Source organism: Setaria viridis, chromosome 7 (assembly GCF_005286985.2).
Source record: "Setaria viridis chromosome 7, Setaria_viridis_v4.0, whole genome shotgun sequence".
Taxonomy (NCBI): Eukaryota; Viridiplantae; Streptophyta; class Magnoliopsida; order Poales; family Poaceae; genus Setaria; species Setaria viridis.
Window position 1 is genome coordinate 28788878 of NC_048269.2, and position 16815 is coordinate 28805692.

A 16815-nucleotide genomic window follows, 5' to 3' on the forward strand; every position below is an offset into this window, starting at 1 on the left:
TAAGAACGACCACTGCAATGGTGTGTTTTGTTTTCCTAATCTCAAATCTTTTAATTTATTGTGAGTTGTATGGCAACTAGTCTCATAGTAGCCTACAAAACGGTTGTTTTGCGAAACAATGATCTCTTTACCTCTCCTCGCTAGACACGAGGATTTTGAGCCCACAGGCCTAGCCCGAGCCCGATAGGTGGTCCGCGAAAACCAAGCCTTGAAAAATAGGCTGGCTCAAGCCCACCCAAATAATTAATTTCATTTATTTTCAACTTAAAAAGAACGGTCGGCCCAAGCTCGACTCGAGTCTGCTCCGAAAACTCAGCCCGACAACACCTATGGACTGTTCGTGGGCATAAATTTTTGGTCCGAAATGAATCGGGCTTTTTGTTAGCCCGGCCCGCAAAATGCTCAGGTCTACTCCTTACTCACCCTCTTCCGCATCAGCAAAAATAATGCGTTATTGAATGAGATAACCTACAAGACTGCTAACGTGCAGCATGAATTAGCAATTTCTTGAAATTAAAACTACCATTTGTTGATTGGGCGCCCGTGTCTCTACATTGTCTTTTCGAAGGGGCGCCTGTGTCTCTACATTATCTTTTTGAAGGGGATTTTTTTCTAAGGGGGCCATGTCTCCATTGCTAATACATTGAGATGTTTAGCATTAAGGTCAATTACATGGGTACATGTTTCATGAAAAGAATTACATGAAAAATTTACATGGGTATATGCCGATGGTCTCATAAGTCATTTAATACAACACCAAGTATTTTTTGATGATACAAAAAATAGATGGGAGGTGGAGGAATAAATTCTTGTTTCAGTAAGTTTTCTTGAAACCACGCTCTTGCAACTGCACGTGTTATTATTTTTTATATATTTAAATTAAAAAAGCGTGGAGTTATTATGAAATACATTAGAAAATAGACTATTTTTGTTGATGGTTAAAGTCGCTTTAAACTTACGTGTTATATACTAAAATGCACGGGATCGCCTGAAAGACGATAACGCCCTGCTAAACCGTGCAGAGATTGTAAGGCTATAGCCGCGCCAGGCACGCTCTCACCGGCAGAGCCTTCACAGCTGGGAAACAAAAACGAGCGGTGGTTTTCCAACCGCCCAAATCCGGCGCTGGTGACTGGCGGGGCCCCTCCGCGCTGCACGTAAGCAATATCCAAATCCCCGCCGCGGATCCGATCCGATCCGACGCCCTGCCGTCTGCGCGCTGCCGCCGCCGTGCCAGGCAAGGAAGACGCGGGGCAGGTGCGCCCGCCCCGCCTGTCCCCGTCACCCGCTCGGCCCCTCCGCGCTCGCCTTCCTCCCTAGTCCCTGGTCCCCATCCATCACGTCCCCACGTCGCGCGAGCACCGCACCGCGGGCCACGCGGCTGGCGACGGGACCGGAGCCACCGCCGGGCCCCGACGCCGCCGCGCGCCGCGCGGGACCGCCCACTCGTTCGCCGCTCGCTGCGTTCGTGCGGTGCGGGGCAGGGCAGGCGGTGCCGCCGCGGAGCGTGTGAGCGTGACGCGTCGTCGTGCTGCGCGTCTCTGGAAATTGCGACGTCCTTGCATGCCCCGTTCGTTCGGCTTCGGCGCGCGGACGTCGTGGAGTGGAGCGCGGCCGAAAGCGACCGCCAACCGGGCGGGGCGGGTGGGCGGCGGCACGCCCCGGCCGGTTCGCTCGCCCACTGGCCGTTGCTGTTGCTGCTACACGGAACCGCCAGGTTGCCCTTGTCGTAGTCGTAGGTACCGTTCACTCCACAGCATCACGCGAACAATAGCTGTGCTCGTTGAATTCATTTTACAGTTACCGCCTGTGCCCTGGGGGCATGTGGCCATCGATGAAGACGCTGGGCAGCTGGATGAAGGTGACTCGCGCAGCTATCTGGAGCTTCAACCAAACACACCGCCTTGCTAGATTAGACTCGGATCATAGAAAGAGAAGAAAACTTCACCGTGCGTTCTGAACTTCTGAAGGACCACGGAGACCGATCAGGGACAAAAGGCACGAGCGGAAGTACAGTACCGGCCTCGCACGGGCACGCGCCGTACAACCAAAACAGAGAACGCACTGACTGACCGACTGACCGACCGAGCAAGCAGCCGCACCGCCGAAACAGAGGAGACGAGGGAGCAAACGGCGGAGCCCAACGCGGGCGGGGCGCCCGCCCCCACCTCCGTCGCCTCGCCTGTGGGTCAAACCTCCCCTCCCGCTGGCTCCTCCTCACCTCCCGCCTTCCCTATTAATACCCCGTACCCACCTCCCTTTCCTCCCCGCACTCCAGCATCCGCCCAGCGCACCAACGCAACAACAACCTCCACCGCCACCGCGCCCGAACACTTGGCGCCCACTCGCCCGCCGCACGCAAGCTTCGTCCGCCGTCGTCGCTCGCCCGCCCGCCCGCCCGCCCGCTCTCTCCATGGCGCCCAAGAACAGCGCTCCCCCCCCGGTCAGCGCGGCGACCGACGGCATGGTGGAGCCGAGGTTCCGCGGCGTCCGGAAGCGTCCCTGGGGACGGTACGCGGCGGAGATCCGGGACCCCGCCAGGAAGGCCCGCGTGTGGCTCGGCACCTTCGACACCGCCGAGGCCGCGGCGCGCGCCTACGACGCCGCCGCGCTCCACTTCCGCGGGCCCAAGGCCAAGACCAATTTCCCCGTCGCGTTCGCGCACCCCGCGCCACCGCCCAAGATGCTGGCCGTCAGCCCCAGCAGCAGCACCGTGGAGTCATCCTCCCGGGACTCGCCGGCCGCGTCCCCCGCGGCGGCGCTGCCCGCGCCGTCGCTGGACCTGAGCCTCGGCATGCCGCCCATGGTGGCCGCCCAGCCGTTCCTGTTCCTCGACCCGAGGCTCGCGGTGACCGTGGCCGTGCCGGCGCCGGTGCCCTGCCGGCCGGCCGTCGTCGCCGGCGCCAACAAGGCAACCTGCCGTGAAGACGAGCAGAGCGACACCGGGTCGTCGTCATCCGTGGTGGACGCCTCCCCGGCGGTCGACGTTGGGTTCGACCTCAACATGCCGCCGCCGGCCGAGGTGGCGTAGGCGGACTTTGGCGCAGCGCCCGATGACACGACGACTCCCCCAGAGCTCGCATAGAAGATTAGAACTTGTATTAGTACGTAAGAGGTTGGTTAATCGATCGTTTAATTGTCGCGATGGGTTACTAGGTGTACATAGATGTTCTTTTTGCATCGGCAGATAGGTATAAGGAAAAAACTACTGCCGGTGTTGCAAAAAAACCAAACAAAGGTGTTTTGTCGTTCGTTGTAACATATTAATCGCTGATTAATGAGAAATTTACCGTCTTTTGCTCGTAAATTTGCCTGTTGCTGTATGTTTGCACGTGTTCTCCGGGGGGAAGGAGTCGTCCCGATGTCTAATGATCAACTGATCAAGAAATGACCTTCCAAGAATCAAAAAGATGTCTTCATGCTAAGTTGTTTTAATTGGTGAAACATGATCACCCAATCAATTTTGATCATGCGTCTTATGTTCGCATCCAATAACTTTGATTTGAGAAGACGAATTAAGTCTTCTGATGCTACTACCGGTCTCTTCTTCAGCTTGGCACAAGAAGGAACAAACGAACACCTATTGCTTGCTTACAGTGCAAGCAGCCAAGCATGTTGAACCGTTCTCCCCCGTGAATTTCCGTAGCACAGTACAGGTTTGTTCGTCCTCCCGCACCATACGACCGGCTTGCATTGACAGCCAGGGGTGGGGCGGAGGACGACGACTTGGAGACGACGCGGAAAGCCACGCAGAAAACCGTGGCCCCGACCTTGACGAGCCAGCGCGCGCGGGGTCGTGCCGCGCGGCGCGGCGAGGGGAGGACCCCCACGAGACGAAACGGTCCACCGGTACACACCACCGCAAGCATCGCCTTTGCTGCCCCCCACCCACGAACGCCGCGACGCAAGCGCAGCAAGGCGCCGCGACGCCACCACGGGCCACGAAGGCCAGTCGCCACCACCCCCTGCCGGCCCCACGCGCCTTTGACGGCTTCCTTTCCTGTCGCTCGCGCAGGCGCTTCGCTTGCGACCGCGGCAAGCTCCCCTCCCCGACTCCGAGCAACACATGAGGCGGGTGGGTCCCTCCCGCGCCGCGTCCTCGTGGAGTCGTGTGATAGAGAACCAGGCGATCAGCGTCGCGCGGCGCTGGAGGAGTGGAAGACTGACCGCTCGGCACCGCGCCGGCTGATTATTTTGTTCAGGCGGCGGGCGCGGTAGCTTTGGGAGGTCTCGCAAGCAACCACCTCTGCTTTACGACGCCTTTACCAGGGTTTGTTTGGATCTGAGTCCAAACAGAATTTCATCCTGCTAAACGCCTAAACGTCTATCAAAATGAATTTTTGATGCAAGTGACCAAGCTGTAGCTGTAAGTTTGACTGGGTTGGATTTGTCCGAGAATCCAGTGACATGTTGGTGGTTGGCCTCACTCGGTGCAGGAGGTGATACTGATACACATCAAGTCAAGCTGGGAAAATGATGGTACTAGTACGAACATAGACGTTTCTGGCCGTTTAGCTGAATATTCTGGGAGAAGACGAAGCCACACTCACACTGTGGTCTAGTACGTTCATACTCCGTACCAGAATCGTTAATCACGTACAGTGTGGGCTCTCAGAGGGAACACAAAACGATTACTATCGTGGAGCACACAAGTTGGAGCTGAAAGAGAAAACACAAGGTGACACTCGCACAGGTCTCCGGTCCGGCGCCATCAAAATCAAGGCAGTCTCCACCGCCAGGTCTCGAGCTCAACTTGCTCCGCCGGATCCGAGCCGGCCAGCGGCCAGCCATAGGGAGAGGCGGCAGTGGCGCGACAGCGACACCTTCTCTGTCCCGATTCCGAGCCGCCCAGCCACGGGCGAGGCGGCACGTGCCCCGCGCGGAATATGCCGCACCTCGGAGGCGTCGGCGGCTTTGGATTGATTGGATTGGATCTCAGGCGGCGCCGCGCCCGGGCGGAATAAAGAAAGAAGGAAAGAGGCCGCCTTTGCTTGCACGAGGCCGCCGCGCCTGACGTGCGGACCCCATCCAACCTGCCCCGGGGCCGCCCGAGCCCGTGCTCCAGCGGAGACGTCGCCCACGCTTCCACGGGGAGAAAATTAGGTGGCGCTCGGGATCGTGTCGGCCACCGGGCCGCCAACGAACACCCGCCGCCTGCGGGGCAGCGCACGCAACCTGGCGCCGCGGGCGCCGCAGCGGTGGGTCAACAAAGCACGCCGTCTGGGGGATCCGCGAGACCGCAGCTAGACCCGGTGAGGTGACCGATCCATCAGGCCGGCTGTGCGGGTGCGGACGTGCGGTTAACCAACCGACCTCTCACCGTCGTGCCGGATCGTGTCGATGCGCGAGGACGACGACGATACGACGGCTCACGCAAGCTACCACGGGCCGGCCGCGCTGCCGCTTGGCGCATGAGCCGTGTGCCAATCAGCCCCAGTGCCGTGGAGGCGCGAGCACCTCGCTTCGGCACCACGTCTCGGCACCGCGCGCGCAGAGCCACGAGCGGCGCCAACTACTCCCACCGAGGCAGCGGCCGGTGTCGCCCCGCACCGCACGGCCGCTGCCCCCTACTACGCGGCGTTCAGCTCGTGACGCAACCGCGCTACCGCCTCCACGCAGACACGCAGGCCGTCCAAACCAAACCCCAGGCACGGTAGGCGGTAGCACAACGGACGAGACGAGGCCGTCGCAAGAGGTGTAGCCACGAGAATCACGGGGCAGCGAGAACCAAACCGAACGCCTACCAGAAAGTTGAGGCCCAGAAGCCTAGAGGCTAGAACTTGTCCTTTTTACCTAAAATTCCCTCGACATTTTACGCCAATTAGCAAGGGGATTACAGTACAGCGGCTACAGCTAACGGGCACGCAGAAGATTTTCCCCTAGCATTTCGTGAGGATCTCGGCGCCGGTCCTGGTGATGAGTATGGTGTGCTCGAACTGGGCGGCCAAGCTGCCGTCCGTCGTCACGGCGGTCCAGCCGTCGTCCCACATGTCGCAGTCGGTGCTCCCCATGGATAGGATCGGCTCTGGACAAGAAAGTTCGGCAGCAGTCAGGAACACAAAGCGCGTGACGTCGGGAGTGAAAACCAAAACTGGCTGGCTTTACTGCGAGTGTCGTAAATAAAGAGTCAAGAATGAGTTGGGATCCTTCCTGTGTACCTATTGTGAATGTCTGCCCTTCAACCATCTGACCTGGCTTGTTGTTACCTGTTGCAAGTCCACAACAGTCAGGTCAAAAAATTGCAAAACTTAGCACTAGAAGATCAATACTATCAAAGATCTCCAAAATCCACCATCTATAGCTACAACTTTCGGTTGTTGTAGATATAGGCATGCCGACCTATTCTTGGTGCAGAAAAACAAGCTAGTTTGTGAGACTTTGACTCATAAAATCCAACAATCAGATGTTTTGTGGCCTAGCACATGTTTGTCCTGGTCTCTGTATGGTGACTATGATTAATTGAGTTAACCAGATGAAATCGAGTAAGAACATAAAAAGAATATCTGCAGCCTGGGTTTTCTTTTCTGATACATATCTAAGCTTCAAGGAAATGTTTATTCTCAGAAGAAGAAAAAAAGCGTCCACAATTACAGAACAGCCTATCCACATAAATATTAAAGCTGTTACTTACGCTGATGATATATGATTGGTTCTGAATGAAATACTCTGCCAACTCCATGCCCAACAAAACATTCCACAACACCAAGTCCATGCCTCTCAGCATGCTCGCTGAAATGTTCAAGCAAACGAGTGGGTGAAAGCCATTAAGTTAGTATCTGATATGAACTAAAATTCGATATAGCCCCAGTAAACCATGAAGGAAAAAAAGTTAAACTGAAGATTGCTTTGGAATTCATTTTGCATCAGTGCTGCTGTGCACATGTGGAAGACATTGGGCGAATCCATGTAATTGAAAAGGGTAGCATTTGATAGTCAAAAGCATTCCATTGTTACGAGGCCATTTTTTGTGATGCCAGGGTAGCCATTGAGGAAAATACAAAATAGTATAAAATGTTTTTAAGGACAAAGTTGTTATGCATTGGCAACAAAAATTTGGTTCTACAATGTTCTTCCCAGAACATTGCTTGTTTCAATGCTAGCTCAAATATCTGAGAGGTTTCCTATCTTACATAACTAACCCAATAACAATTCCAAGAAAATATGGTCAAACTCTGCTTTCGAATGAACTATAGAATGTATAAACACAGCTATCATTGTTTGCTGCACATGAGATAGATCAGAGCGATATAGTATACCTTATTCTTCTGCCAATCTTCTTAAAGCTGGTACCATGCTTGCAGGTCGATATGCCCCTGAGCAGGCATTCTTCAGTAACCTGATATGCACAGTGATGGTGAGACATTCTGGTTAGTGATGTTTACTATAGCAATGTTACTTACCCACGAAAAACGTGTACATACAAAATAGCAGGTAAGATGAAATAATAAGCACCTTCTTACAATAATCCATATATCCTAAACAAGTAACTTGAAATTGCTTCTCATTCTCATAGTACAAAATGGTAAGTCCTACCGAGACAGAATTTCGAACTTGCTAGATAAAAATAAATTTTTAGAAATCCCTCGCAGGTTTCAAACCAGTGGCAGCCGCCCTTCTCAAAGGAACCGTACATGAGACTCTCGCCTCATACGGCTCCGTCCTGGAATCAGGACCCCCCCCCCCCCCCCCTTCCTTTGACCAACGGGTCCTCGAACCCATGGGGGTTACGAATCATTCATTGATTGATTCAAGGTAGCTTCAGCCATTGTGGGTAGAAGCTAGTCGCCAGAAGCAAAGCGATCTTCCGGGCCGGAAAGGAGGCCTCTTTCTGACGCGTAAGCTACCGCAAAATGAATGAAGGAAAAAGGCCTCAGGGTGCAATTTTCCGTTAAAATTATGAGGATTTCTCATCAACTCAATTCCAATCAGAATGTGGTAATGAAATAAAAAGGAATAAGTAGACTTACAAACAGAGTTTGGAAACTAGAGCTGCTAGCCATGACTAACAAATAGAAGATTGCAAGAACAAGCACTACATGCGCTCGAGAAAAAATGGTAGATACCTTCACAAGTCGTTTACTGGCTTCGTCAACTTCTCCACAAAGAAATGTTTTTGAGGTGTCCCCATGATAACCCTAAAATGGTGAGGGCACTTCAGGTGAATATATCCAAATTCAAGTCCATGAGGCATGAAAGCATCAATAGTATGAAGTGGCAATAATTAGATATGATCAAGCAGTAAACACGTACATTTAAGTAGACAGTGACATCGATATTAATTATGTCTCCATCCTGTGAAACACTAATAGAAACAATTAGTTACGCTGGCTGTGGAACTGTGAAGTGGAAAGGCCCTGAAAGTGGGCACAAAACAGGCCAAGGTAAAGGCTTTCTGAACCTGTAGTGCGCGCGAATCAGGTATTCCATGGCACATGCATTCATTCACTGACGTGCATACACTTTTTGGAAACCCACCATATCCAAGTGGTGATGGATAGGCTCCAGCATCAATGATCATCTTGTGCACTGCTTTATCAATTTCGTCTGTTGTTACAGAGGGCTGATAGAAAATGCAATAGATTTCTCACTGAAGATATAATTATGAATAAAAAAAGGTATCTTATAAACAAAAGCAGCAAATCAATCGTGAGAAATAAAAACATAATAGTGGAAGTGCTAAGCATGCTTACTTTCACTAATGTTCCTGCATATTCAAGAACACGAGCAGCAAGCTCACAAGCAGCTCTCATATGGATGATGCTCTCTTTGTCGTGCATTTGTATCTCTTTTGCTATCTCAGGTACATCTTTTGTGCCAACATAAGGAGGTCGAGGTATGTTTCCTGGAACCGGAAGTGGTGGGCTAACAGTTCCACGAATCAGGGGCGCTCTTTTCTTTGGCTGTCCAGACTCTTGTGCTCCTCTAGACATTTGAGTTTCAGTTTCAGCAAGCATCAGAAAGGTACACAGACTCGGATGCAGCCATGCAGGTAGAGTGGCACTAGCAGTCTAGTACTCATGTCCTACGTGATTAGACAATTAATTTCGAATTATAATACGGAAGCAACAAGGTGGATTACATACCTCGTACTTGCTTTCTCCAAACCCCCTAATCTCTTTGCCTGGACAAGGAAAGGCTTCTTCTGAAGGCATGTTTTCCCTTGAAAAAATCGAAAGGAGACACACCACGGTCGATTGAGTATAATAGATAAAGGAATGATACATACCATTAGAATCATGCTACACCCACGAACTTTAGGCATCGCATCACAAGACACTGAGTTTTCCTGCCCGCCTAGACGCTTTACGGTATACAGTCGTACATAGAGAGAGAACAGACCGAGCAGATACCTCGGCCACCGGAGACCAACGGTGCGGGGCGGTGGAGCTCCATGGACGGGACTCTAATCGCCATTAGAGCGGGCGGCCGTCTCCTCCAAATCTGCAGTGGGGCGGGCGACGGGGTCGCCAATTCGGATTGGTAGTCGCGCGGGCGAGGGGGAGGGAGCCCGCGACGAACTTTGAGAAGGGGAGATAGAGGATAATACGAGGGGGAAATGGATTTTCGCCTCTCCTTTTTTTCCTTCCCAGCAAATGAAGGGCCGAGAGCTGGGCCGGGTGGGGACGCCGAGCACCTCAGTGGGCCGTGGCATTCATAGTTTCTAAATACGTTGGACCGGGCCCTGTCTCTATTGGAAGCGAATTCTTGGCAGCCTGTCAAAATGCGATTTTGATCCTTCCTGAAGAGAAGAACGAACAGGGGTCAGAACCAGAGTTTGTTTGTTTCTTTGAAGCTGAAAGTGGCCAATAAAGCTTTCCTTGAGAAATGGAAGCTGAACAATGATGCAGGCAAGGAGCCAAGGACCAAATGAAAAAGGGTATATAAAGAAGGTCAACAAACCCGGGCATAGGAGTTATAGGAGGTCGATGAAGGAGAAGCCAGTGCTCGTTTCTTCTGAAGCAACCACTTTGCATAGCATGTGCTGCAGCCATAGATGTCCATGCAGCATGTGGCCCACCTACCCCGCACGGAGCCCGATTTTTTGGCCCAGCTCTAACCTGACCCGGCACGGAAGGCTTCGGGCCCGGGCTGGCCCAGCCCGATAGCTCGTGCCGGGCGTGGGCCGCCACCCCGGCATGACGGGCGGCCCGACCCGGCACGGTGACAAGGAACCGGCCCGTTAAGACCTGTATAAATACCAGCAGTCCAACATGGCAACATCAACCGGTCAACCCTAACTATATCTCTTCTACCCCGCCGCCACCCTTCTTTTCTAGTTCTCGTTCGCCATCTCCCCGTGACCCCGTCGCCTCCCCTCTGACCTCCCCTTCGCCTGCGGCCTTCCCTCCGGCGTGCGGCGCTCCCTCCCTCCCTCGCGGTCGCCTCCCTCCCTCACAGCCTCCACCGCTGTTGGCAGAGCGGAGCGCTGAGGCGGCGGCGCGGGGGCTAGCAGCGGTGAGGGGTCCGGTGGCGGTGCGGGGACCCGCCGTTCCTCGCAGTGGCCTGAAGCTGGCCATGCTCGACGGGCCAGCCCGTGCCTGGGCCCTCGGTGCAGCTCGTGGGCCGACACGGCCCGGTATGAAAATTAACAAGCCTTGCCGGGCTCGTGTCGGACCGGACCGAGCAGCCCGAATGGACAACTATAGCTGCAGCCTGCAGGAGCTTGCTCGCAAATTCTTGATTCGGAATTTTGGAAAGTACCGAGTGGAAGATAACGACCTGCACCGCTCGGCATGGCACGGGGCATGGCCGCCGATCGTTCTGTCCCGTCCTGAACACCTGCATGAGGTCGCTCGCGGTGATGACGGCGGACAGGATGATGACGCTGCCGGCGAGCCCGGCGACCACGCCGCCGTTCTGGAGCCCCACCCACCAGCCGAAGGCGAGCACGGCGATCTTTCCGTGCGTGGGCCCGAGGTCCACGTTCATGCCGGTGCCGTACGCGTTACAGAACGCGAACAGCGGCGCGGCGAGGTAGGCGACAGCGAAGTGGGTGGGCCTCAGCTGGGGGTAGAGGAACGGTATGGCGACGATGGAGACGGCTGCCAGGGCGATGTAGCCAGCGACTGCGGCCGGGTCGTACACCCGGTCGCGGAGGAACACCTGCGCCCGCCGCCGATCGTCGAAGCTCCGCGCCGGCCGCCGGCCGTCGGCGCCAAGGTCCATGGACGGCTGCGCGGCCAGTCGGGGGTGGCGCCGCCTGTGCATCGCGCGGAGCGTCCGGAGCAGGATGAAGAGCAGCTGGCAGAGGCCGTCGGCGAGGACCATGGCTATCCCGATGAACCATCGGTAGGTGTTGATGCCGCCGACGCCACGAGGGTACCAGCACCCCTCCTTCGTCTTGATGTACGGCAACATGATCCCCCAGGACACCAGGGATCCCGCGAGCATCGAGATGGTGATCTTGTACGGGCTCAGCAACCCGACGCCGATGTCGGTCATGGAGAAGTCGAAGGAGAACCCAAGTCGAGCTGCGGTAATGCCGAAATCGGGAACGACAGGAAGCCGCAGTGCACGCCGCCTTCGAAGAACCACTGCCAGAGCGACGACGCCATGGCTCCGCCAAAGGATTTGAATATGACTGACACTTGCTTACTGCGGCGTGAAAAAAGGGGGGAAATTCTGTAAGGCACGTTGCTTTTATCCAGGAAATCTTGCGGCATGGCACTTGATTTGTTGCATCAACTGCTACCTTGCTTGTTTGGCGCCTTGCGGCGTGTGGATTCTGTTGATGAGGTGCGCCGTGGCCGTTCCGGTCGGGAACGTGAGGTGGTGCCGGATGATGAGGCTGTTCCTGAAGGGCATGATGGCGAAGATGCCGACGAAGTTGGTGAGGAAGAGGAACCCGAGCAGTCGGGCGATCTGAGGCTCCTCGATGTTCCTGCCGCTGTTCTCGGCGCCGCCGTCGCCCTCGGCCGAGCTCCTGCTCATCGCCAGGATGTAGGACCCGAACCCCCCTGCTCGTTCATCCGCAGGCCACGCGCGAGGAAGCGATCGGTTAGGCAAAATCGATGATCTGGGCACCAGAAATGATACGAAATCCTGGAGTTTTGGAACAAGACCGGCCCGGCGCGTACCGGTGTAGGCGATGTTGGTGCAGGAGACGACGAAGGTCTGGATGACGGCGTTCTCCTGGCGCGTGAAGGGGAGCTACGCCACCCCGCAGCCGTGGAGCAGGCGCACCCACCACCGGGAGAGGAAGAAGCTCATGAGCCCCGCGGGGATGGTGAGGAAGGGCAGGTACACCGAGGTGAGGCTCAGCTTCATGGCCACGATGCTCAGCACCACGCCCAGGGCGACGCCCACGGCCACCGAGCGCGCCGTGATCATCTCCGACGGCGTCGGCACCGGCTCCCCCTCGAACACCTGCTCCGTCGACGGGCCGGCGGCGGCGTCATCCTCCTCCTCCTCCCGCGCCGGCTGGTCGCCGTTGCCGCTGGCCGGAGGCTCCATTTGCGCGCGGCGAACGCTAGCTCACGCCAGGTAAGCGCTTGCTAACGTTGCCGCGCGCGCACCGGCCCCCTCCTTCTGCCCAGCCGATCGGTTGCCTTGCCTGCGGGAATTTGAACTCGGGAGGGCCTTTTTATGGAGGTGGGGGGAGATCGTTCGGTTAGCTGGGTTGGTTTGCGATTTCGGACGCGTGACAGTTAATTTGATTGTTAAGTGAAGTGCTAGCTGATGCTAAAGATAGCCATTTGCGTGTGCTGTTGTGGCGGTAGTGCGGGTTGTTGTACCGCTGCATGCGATGCTGGAGCAAGGGCGAAAATGGCTTTAGATATAGATATAAGATGTGCCTTTTGTTTTATAAATAATGTTTAAATTGGATAATTTGTATGCAAATTTTACTTAGGCCCCGTTTGGATCATTGGAATTGAATTCCATCCTAATAATCATAATTTAGACACAAATTAATTAAGCTAATATAATTGTATGTGGAATATAGTTGTATATTATAGTTGGTGATATGGGAGAGATACTTATATGCTGCACTTCTACTATAGAGAAGCGAGTCTAAGAGCATGCTATAAGAATTGAATTCCATTCTAATAAACATAATCTATAGAATCAATTTCCATCTCCCACCCCATGAATTTAAGATAGGCTTATATCTAAACTTTGGAAAGTTGTGGAATGCTACATTCCAACATAAATTAGCCTACTCCATTAAATAGATTCCAATTCCTTCAAAATGAAGGGACCCAAACAGGGCCTTAGATTATATTTCGTAATGATATACATGGATAATTGATATGTAAATTAGAAAACTATCCTATATTGTCTTTCGTAATGTCAAAACAAAGATCGGAGAGTTAATTTAGATTATTTTCATAATGGCAGAGAGTCATAATTTAGATATAGATTTAGAGGACCGCTTTGGATTACATTTATAATGACATGGGTGGGTAATTCTTTTAGAAAACAAAATATGCAACAACTGTTATTAGCTATGATTATTAAAGTGTAAGAAATTAATTGCCAGTTGTTTTTAATTTTTGTAAGAAATTCCTGAATTTATTTCTTTTTTTCTAGCACATCCTGCGAGGATTAGTATGAAGGCACCGAAGGAGTGTTGAATCAGTCAGTTATAGTAAAATAAGATGACCTTATGACGTTCTAAATGCCAACGCACTGACACGCAAAGGATTGCTTGTACTGTGAACAATTGGGAAAACAAAACATGTGACAATATTCAGGAAAGTGCGATCAGCTCCGTTAAATCTGAAGTGGCTCAACAAGAACCTAGACTACGGCGACGTGGATACTGTTGCTAGGAACGCATCCAGGCGCTTATTTACACTTGGAGTCAGGAACATGATGCACATCGGTGGCCGCGCGTTGGACAGCTTGAGCATGGACCACAGCAGCGTCCCAACACCGTCCCCGCATATAAGTCCGGCGGCCACCGCCGGCGACCGTGCACGCGCGCCGTCGCCATCGAGCCTCCTCCACAGGTACATCACGATGCTCCCGATGAACATGCCGATGGGTATCTCGGGCGGCAGGAAGAACGCGACGGCCACGGCGATGGTGCACGGGAGGTACCGCCCTCCGCGCCACCCCCTCCGCGCGGACACCTCGCCGAGCACGTTCACGGCCAGCGTCATGGCGAAGAAGACCTTGCAGAGCAGCAGGCTGTGCCTGGGCAGCCCTTGCTGGGACAGTGCCAGCATGGCCATGCCACGGTACATCTTGGCGAACGAAGCATCGGGGGCGCCGTCGCCGCCGTTGTACACCCCGTACAGCATCCAGAAGATGAGCGGGTTGATGACGCAACCCACCACCGTCCCAGCGATCTGGCCGATGAACACCGCGTGCGGCGAGGTGAGGGTGAGGTACCCCGTCCTGAACACCTGCATGAGGTCGCTGGCGGTGGCGACGGCGGACACGAGGATGACGCCGGCGGCGAGCCCGGCGACCAGGCCGCCGTTGCCGAGCCCCACCCAGGAGCCGAAGGCTAGCACGGCAATCCTTCCGTACGTCGGCGCGACGCTGACGTCCGTCATGCCGGTACCGTACGCATTGCAGAACGCGAAGACCGGCGCGATGAGGTAGGCGAACGCGACGTGGTTGGGCCTCAGCTGGGGGTAGAGGTGCGGTATGAGGAGGATGGAGGCGGCCGACAAGGCGATGTAGCCGGCGACGGCGGCCGGATCGAACACTCGGTCGCGGAGGAACACCTGCGCCCGCCGCCGGTCGTCGAAGTTCCGCGCCGGCGGCCGGTCGTCGACGCCAAGGCACATGAACGGCTGCGCGGCCAGCTGGGAATGCCGCCGCTTGCGCATCGCGCGGAGCGTCCGGAGCAGGATGCAGAGCAGGAGGAAGAGGCCGTCCGCGAGGACCATGGATATCCCGATGAACATCCCGTAGGCGCCGTGGTTGCCACGAGGGTACCAGATGCCCTCCTTCGTCTTGACGTACGGCAGCAAGACCCCATTTGCCAGCAGGGACCCCGCGACCATCGAGATGGTGATCTTGTACGGGCTGAACAACCCGACGCCGATGTTGGTCATCGAGCAGTCGAAGAAGAACCTGAAAAGTTGCATGTTGTTTTGGATCGAGCAGAGGTTAATTACTCATTCATGAAGTTCTTGTTTAATTCATGGTGTTTAATTTGTGTACTCACCCACTTCGAGCTGCGGTGAGGCCAAAGATCGGGAACGACTGGAAGCCGCAGCCCTCGCCGCCTGCGAAGAACCACTGCCATAGCGACCACGCCAAGGTCCCGCCGAAGGTTTTGAACATGGCTGACACCTGCTTACTGTGGCATGGAAACGTGTTTAGACAAATCTTGCGTTATGACTCTTAATTTGGTGGATCAATTGGCGGTTTAATTACCTTGCTTGTTTGGCGCCGAGCGGCGTGTGCATGCTGTTGATGAGGTGCGCCGTGGCCGTGCCGGTCGGGAACGTGAGGTGGTGCCGGATGATGAGGCTGTTCCTGAAGGGCATGACGGCGAACATGCCGGCGAAGCTGGTGAGGAAGAGGAACGCGACCAGGCGGCCGATCTGGGGCTCCTCGACGTTCCTGCCGCCGTTCTCGGCGCCGCCGTCGTCCTCGGCCGAGCTCCTGCTCATCGCCAGGATGTAGGACCCGAACCCACCTGCGCATATGCTCATCCGTTAGGCAAGATCGAAGGCACAGCGTGGAGTTTTCACAGAGGGAAGTGCGCGTACCCGTGTTCGCGATGTTGGAGCAGGCGACGGCGAAGGTGAGGATGAGGGCGTTCTCCTGGCGGGTGAAGGGGAGCTGCGCCGCCGCCGCCCCGCAGCCGTGGAGCACGCGCGTCCACGCCCGGGAGAGGAAGAAGCCCAGGAGCCCCGCGGGGACGGTGAGGTGCGGCAGGTACCCCGACGTGAGGCTCAGCTTCATGACCACGGTGCTGAGCGTGGCGCCGAGCACGACGCTCACGGCCACCGACCGCGCCGTGATCATCTCCGACGGCGACGGCACAGGCTCCCCCTCGAACACCTGCTCCGTCGACGGGCCGGTGGCGGCGGTGGCGGCGGCATCCTCCTCCTCCCACGCCTGCTGGTCGTCGGTGCCGTTGGCCGGAGACTCCATTATGCGCGCGGCGAACGCTAGCTCACGCCTGGCTAGCGCTTGCTAACGCTGCCGCGCGCGCGCGTTCTTCTGCCCGGCCGGCCGATGGGTTGCTTGTGGAAATGTTAGCTCGGGAAGGCATTTTATGGGGGGTGGAGGAGGGAGATCGTTCGATTCGTTGGGTTGGTTTTGCAGTTTGGGGCGCGTGACAGACTGACAGTTGATTTGGCTGTCAAGTGAAGTGCTTTGCGGATGCTAAAGATGGCAATTTTCGCGTGTTTGTTGTGGCGGCAGTTTTCGCTGTATGCGATGCTGGAGCAGGGGAGGAAAATGTCTATCTCTGTTCGAGCTGGCTTGCGGTTCAGCGATTGTTCTTCCTGTCCAGTTTAGCGATTGTTCTTCCTGTCAGTAACTCACTGGTTTGGCATTTAACCGAGCTCTGAACGGTTTGAAGTAGGGATGGATGTTAATTATTGGCGCTTCACCCATACTTATGGGCGTGATCTGGAGAAAGCGATGCGCGTAGGCAAGCATCGAGCTAGTTTAAAATCTGCCCACTCGCTAAGAACCAACAAAGTTTAATTTCTCCGTAGGCAAAGCATCAATGCACTAATTTTTCCTTTCTCCTCACGCACGCTGCACGCACACGTATAACTGTATCAGGCACTTCGGAAAGGTATAGGCCTTCCTGAACATTCGAACAGATCGCAGCACTACGGCCAGGGAGCCCGGGACAGCAACACACGCCAGAGCGCCGCACGCGTCACCACGTGT

At 55.0% G+C, this 16815-nt stretch overlaps 3 protein-coding genes and 1 pseudogene across 3 annotated transcripts; 1 reads left to right on the forward strand and 3 right to left on the reverse strand.

The window, feature by feature from the left end:
• The first annotated feature begins 2257 nt into the window (after positions 1-2257).
• Positions 2258-3307, forward strand: LOC117863331 (ethylene-responsive transcription factor 4). Its single transcript, XM_034746985.2, has one exon. It carries the CDS (start codon positions 2414-2416, stop codon positions 3029-3031), a length of 618 nt encoding a protein of 205 aa, XP_034602876.1. The 5' UTR covers positions 2258-2413; the 3' UTR covers positions 3032-3307.
• A 2444-nt stretch (positions 3308-5751) lies between these two features.
• On the reverse strand, positions 5752-9567 carry LOC117863330 (methionine aminopeptidase 1B, chloroplastic). Its single transcript, XM_034746984.2, has 10 exons — positions 9351-9567; positions 9084-9159; positions 8691-8922; positions 8399-8560; positions 8251-8292; positions 8064-8135; positions 7257-7336; positions 6632-6729; positions 6159-6206; positions 5752-6025 (listed from the first exon to the last, which is right to left on the reverse strand). The coding sequence occupies exons 1-10, from the start codon at positions 9412-9414 to the stop codon at positions 5880-5882; spliced, it is 1020 nt and encodes a 339-aa protein (XP_034602875.2). The 5' UTR covers positions 9415-9567; the 3' UTR covers positions 5752-5879.
• Positions 9568-10345: 778 nt separating this feature from the next.
• Positions 10346-12527, reverse strand: LOC117863326 (probable metal-nicotianamine transporter YSL17; annotated as a pseudogene).
• A 1181-nt stretch (positions 12528-13708) lies between these two features.
• Positions 13709-16524, reverse strand: LOC117863327 (probable metal-nicotianamine transporter YSL17). The gene is made up of 4 exons (XM_034746982.2): positions 15675-16524; positions 15337-15601; positions 15125-15259; positions 13709-15030 (listed from the first exon to the last, which is right to left on the reverse strand). Exons 1-4 carry the CDS (start codon positions 16060-16062, stop codon positions 13746-13748), a joined length of 2073 nt encoding a protein of 690 aa, XP_034602873.2. The 5' UTR covers positions 16063-16524; the 3' UTR covers positions 13709-13745.
• Between the last annotated feature and the right edge of the window lie 291 nt (positions 16525-16815).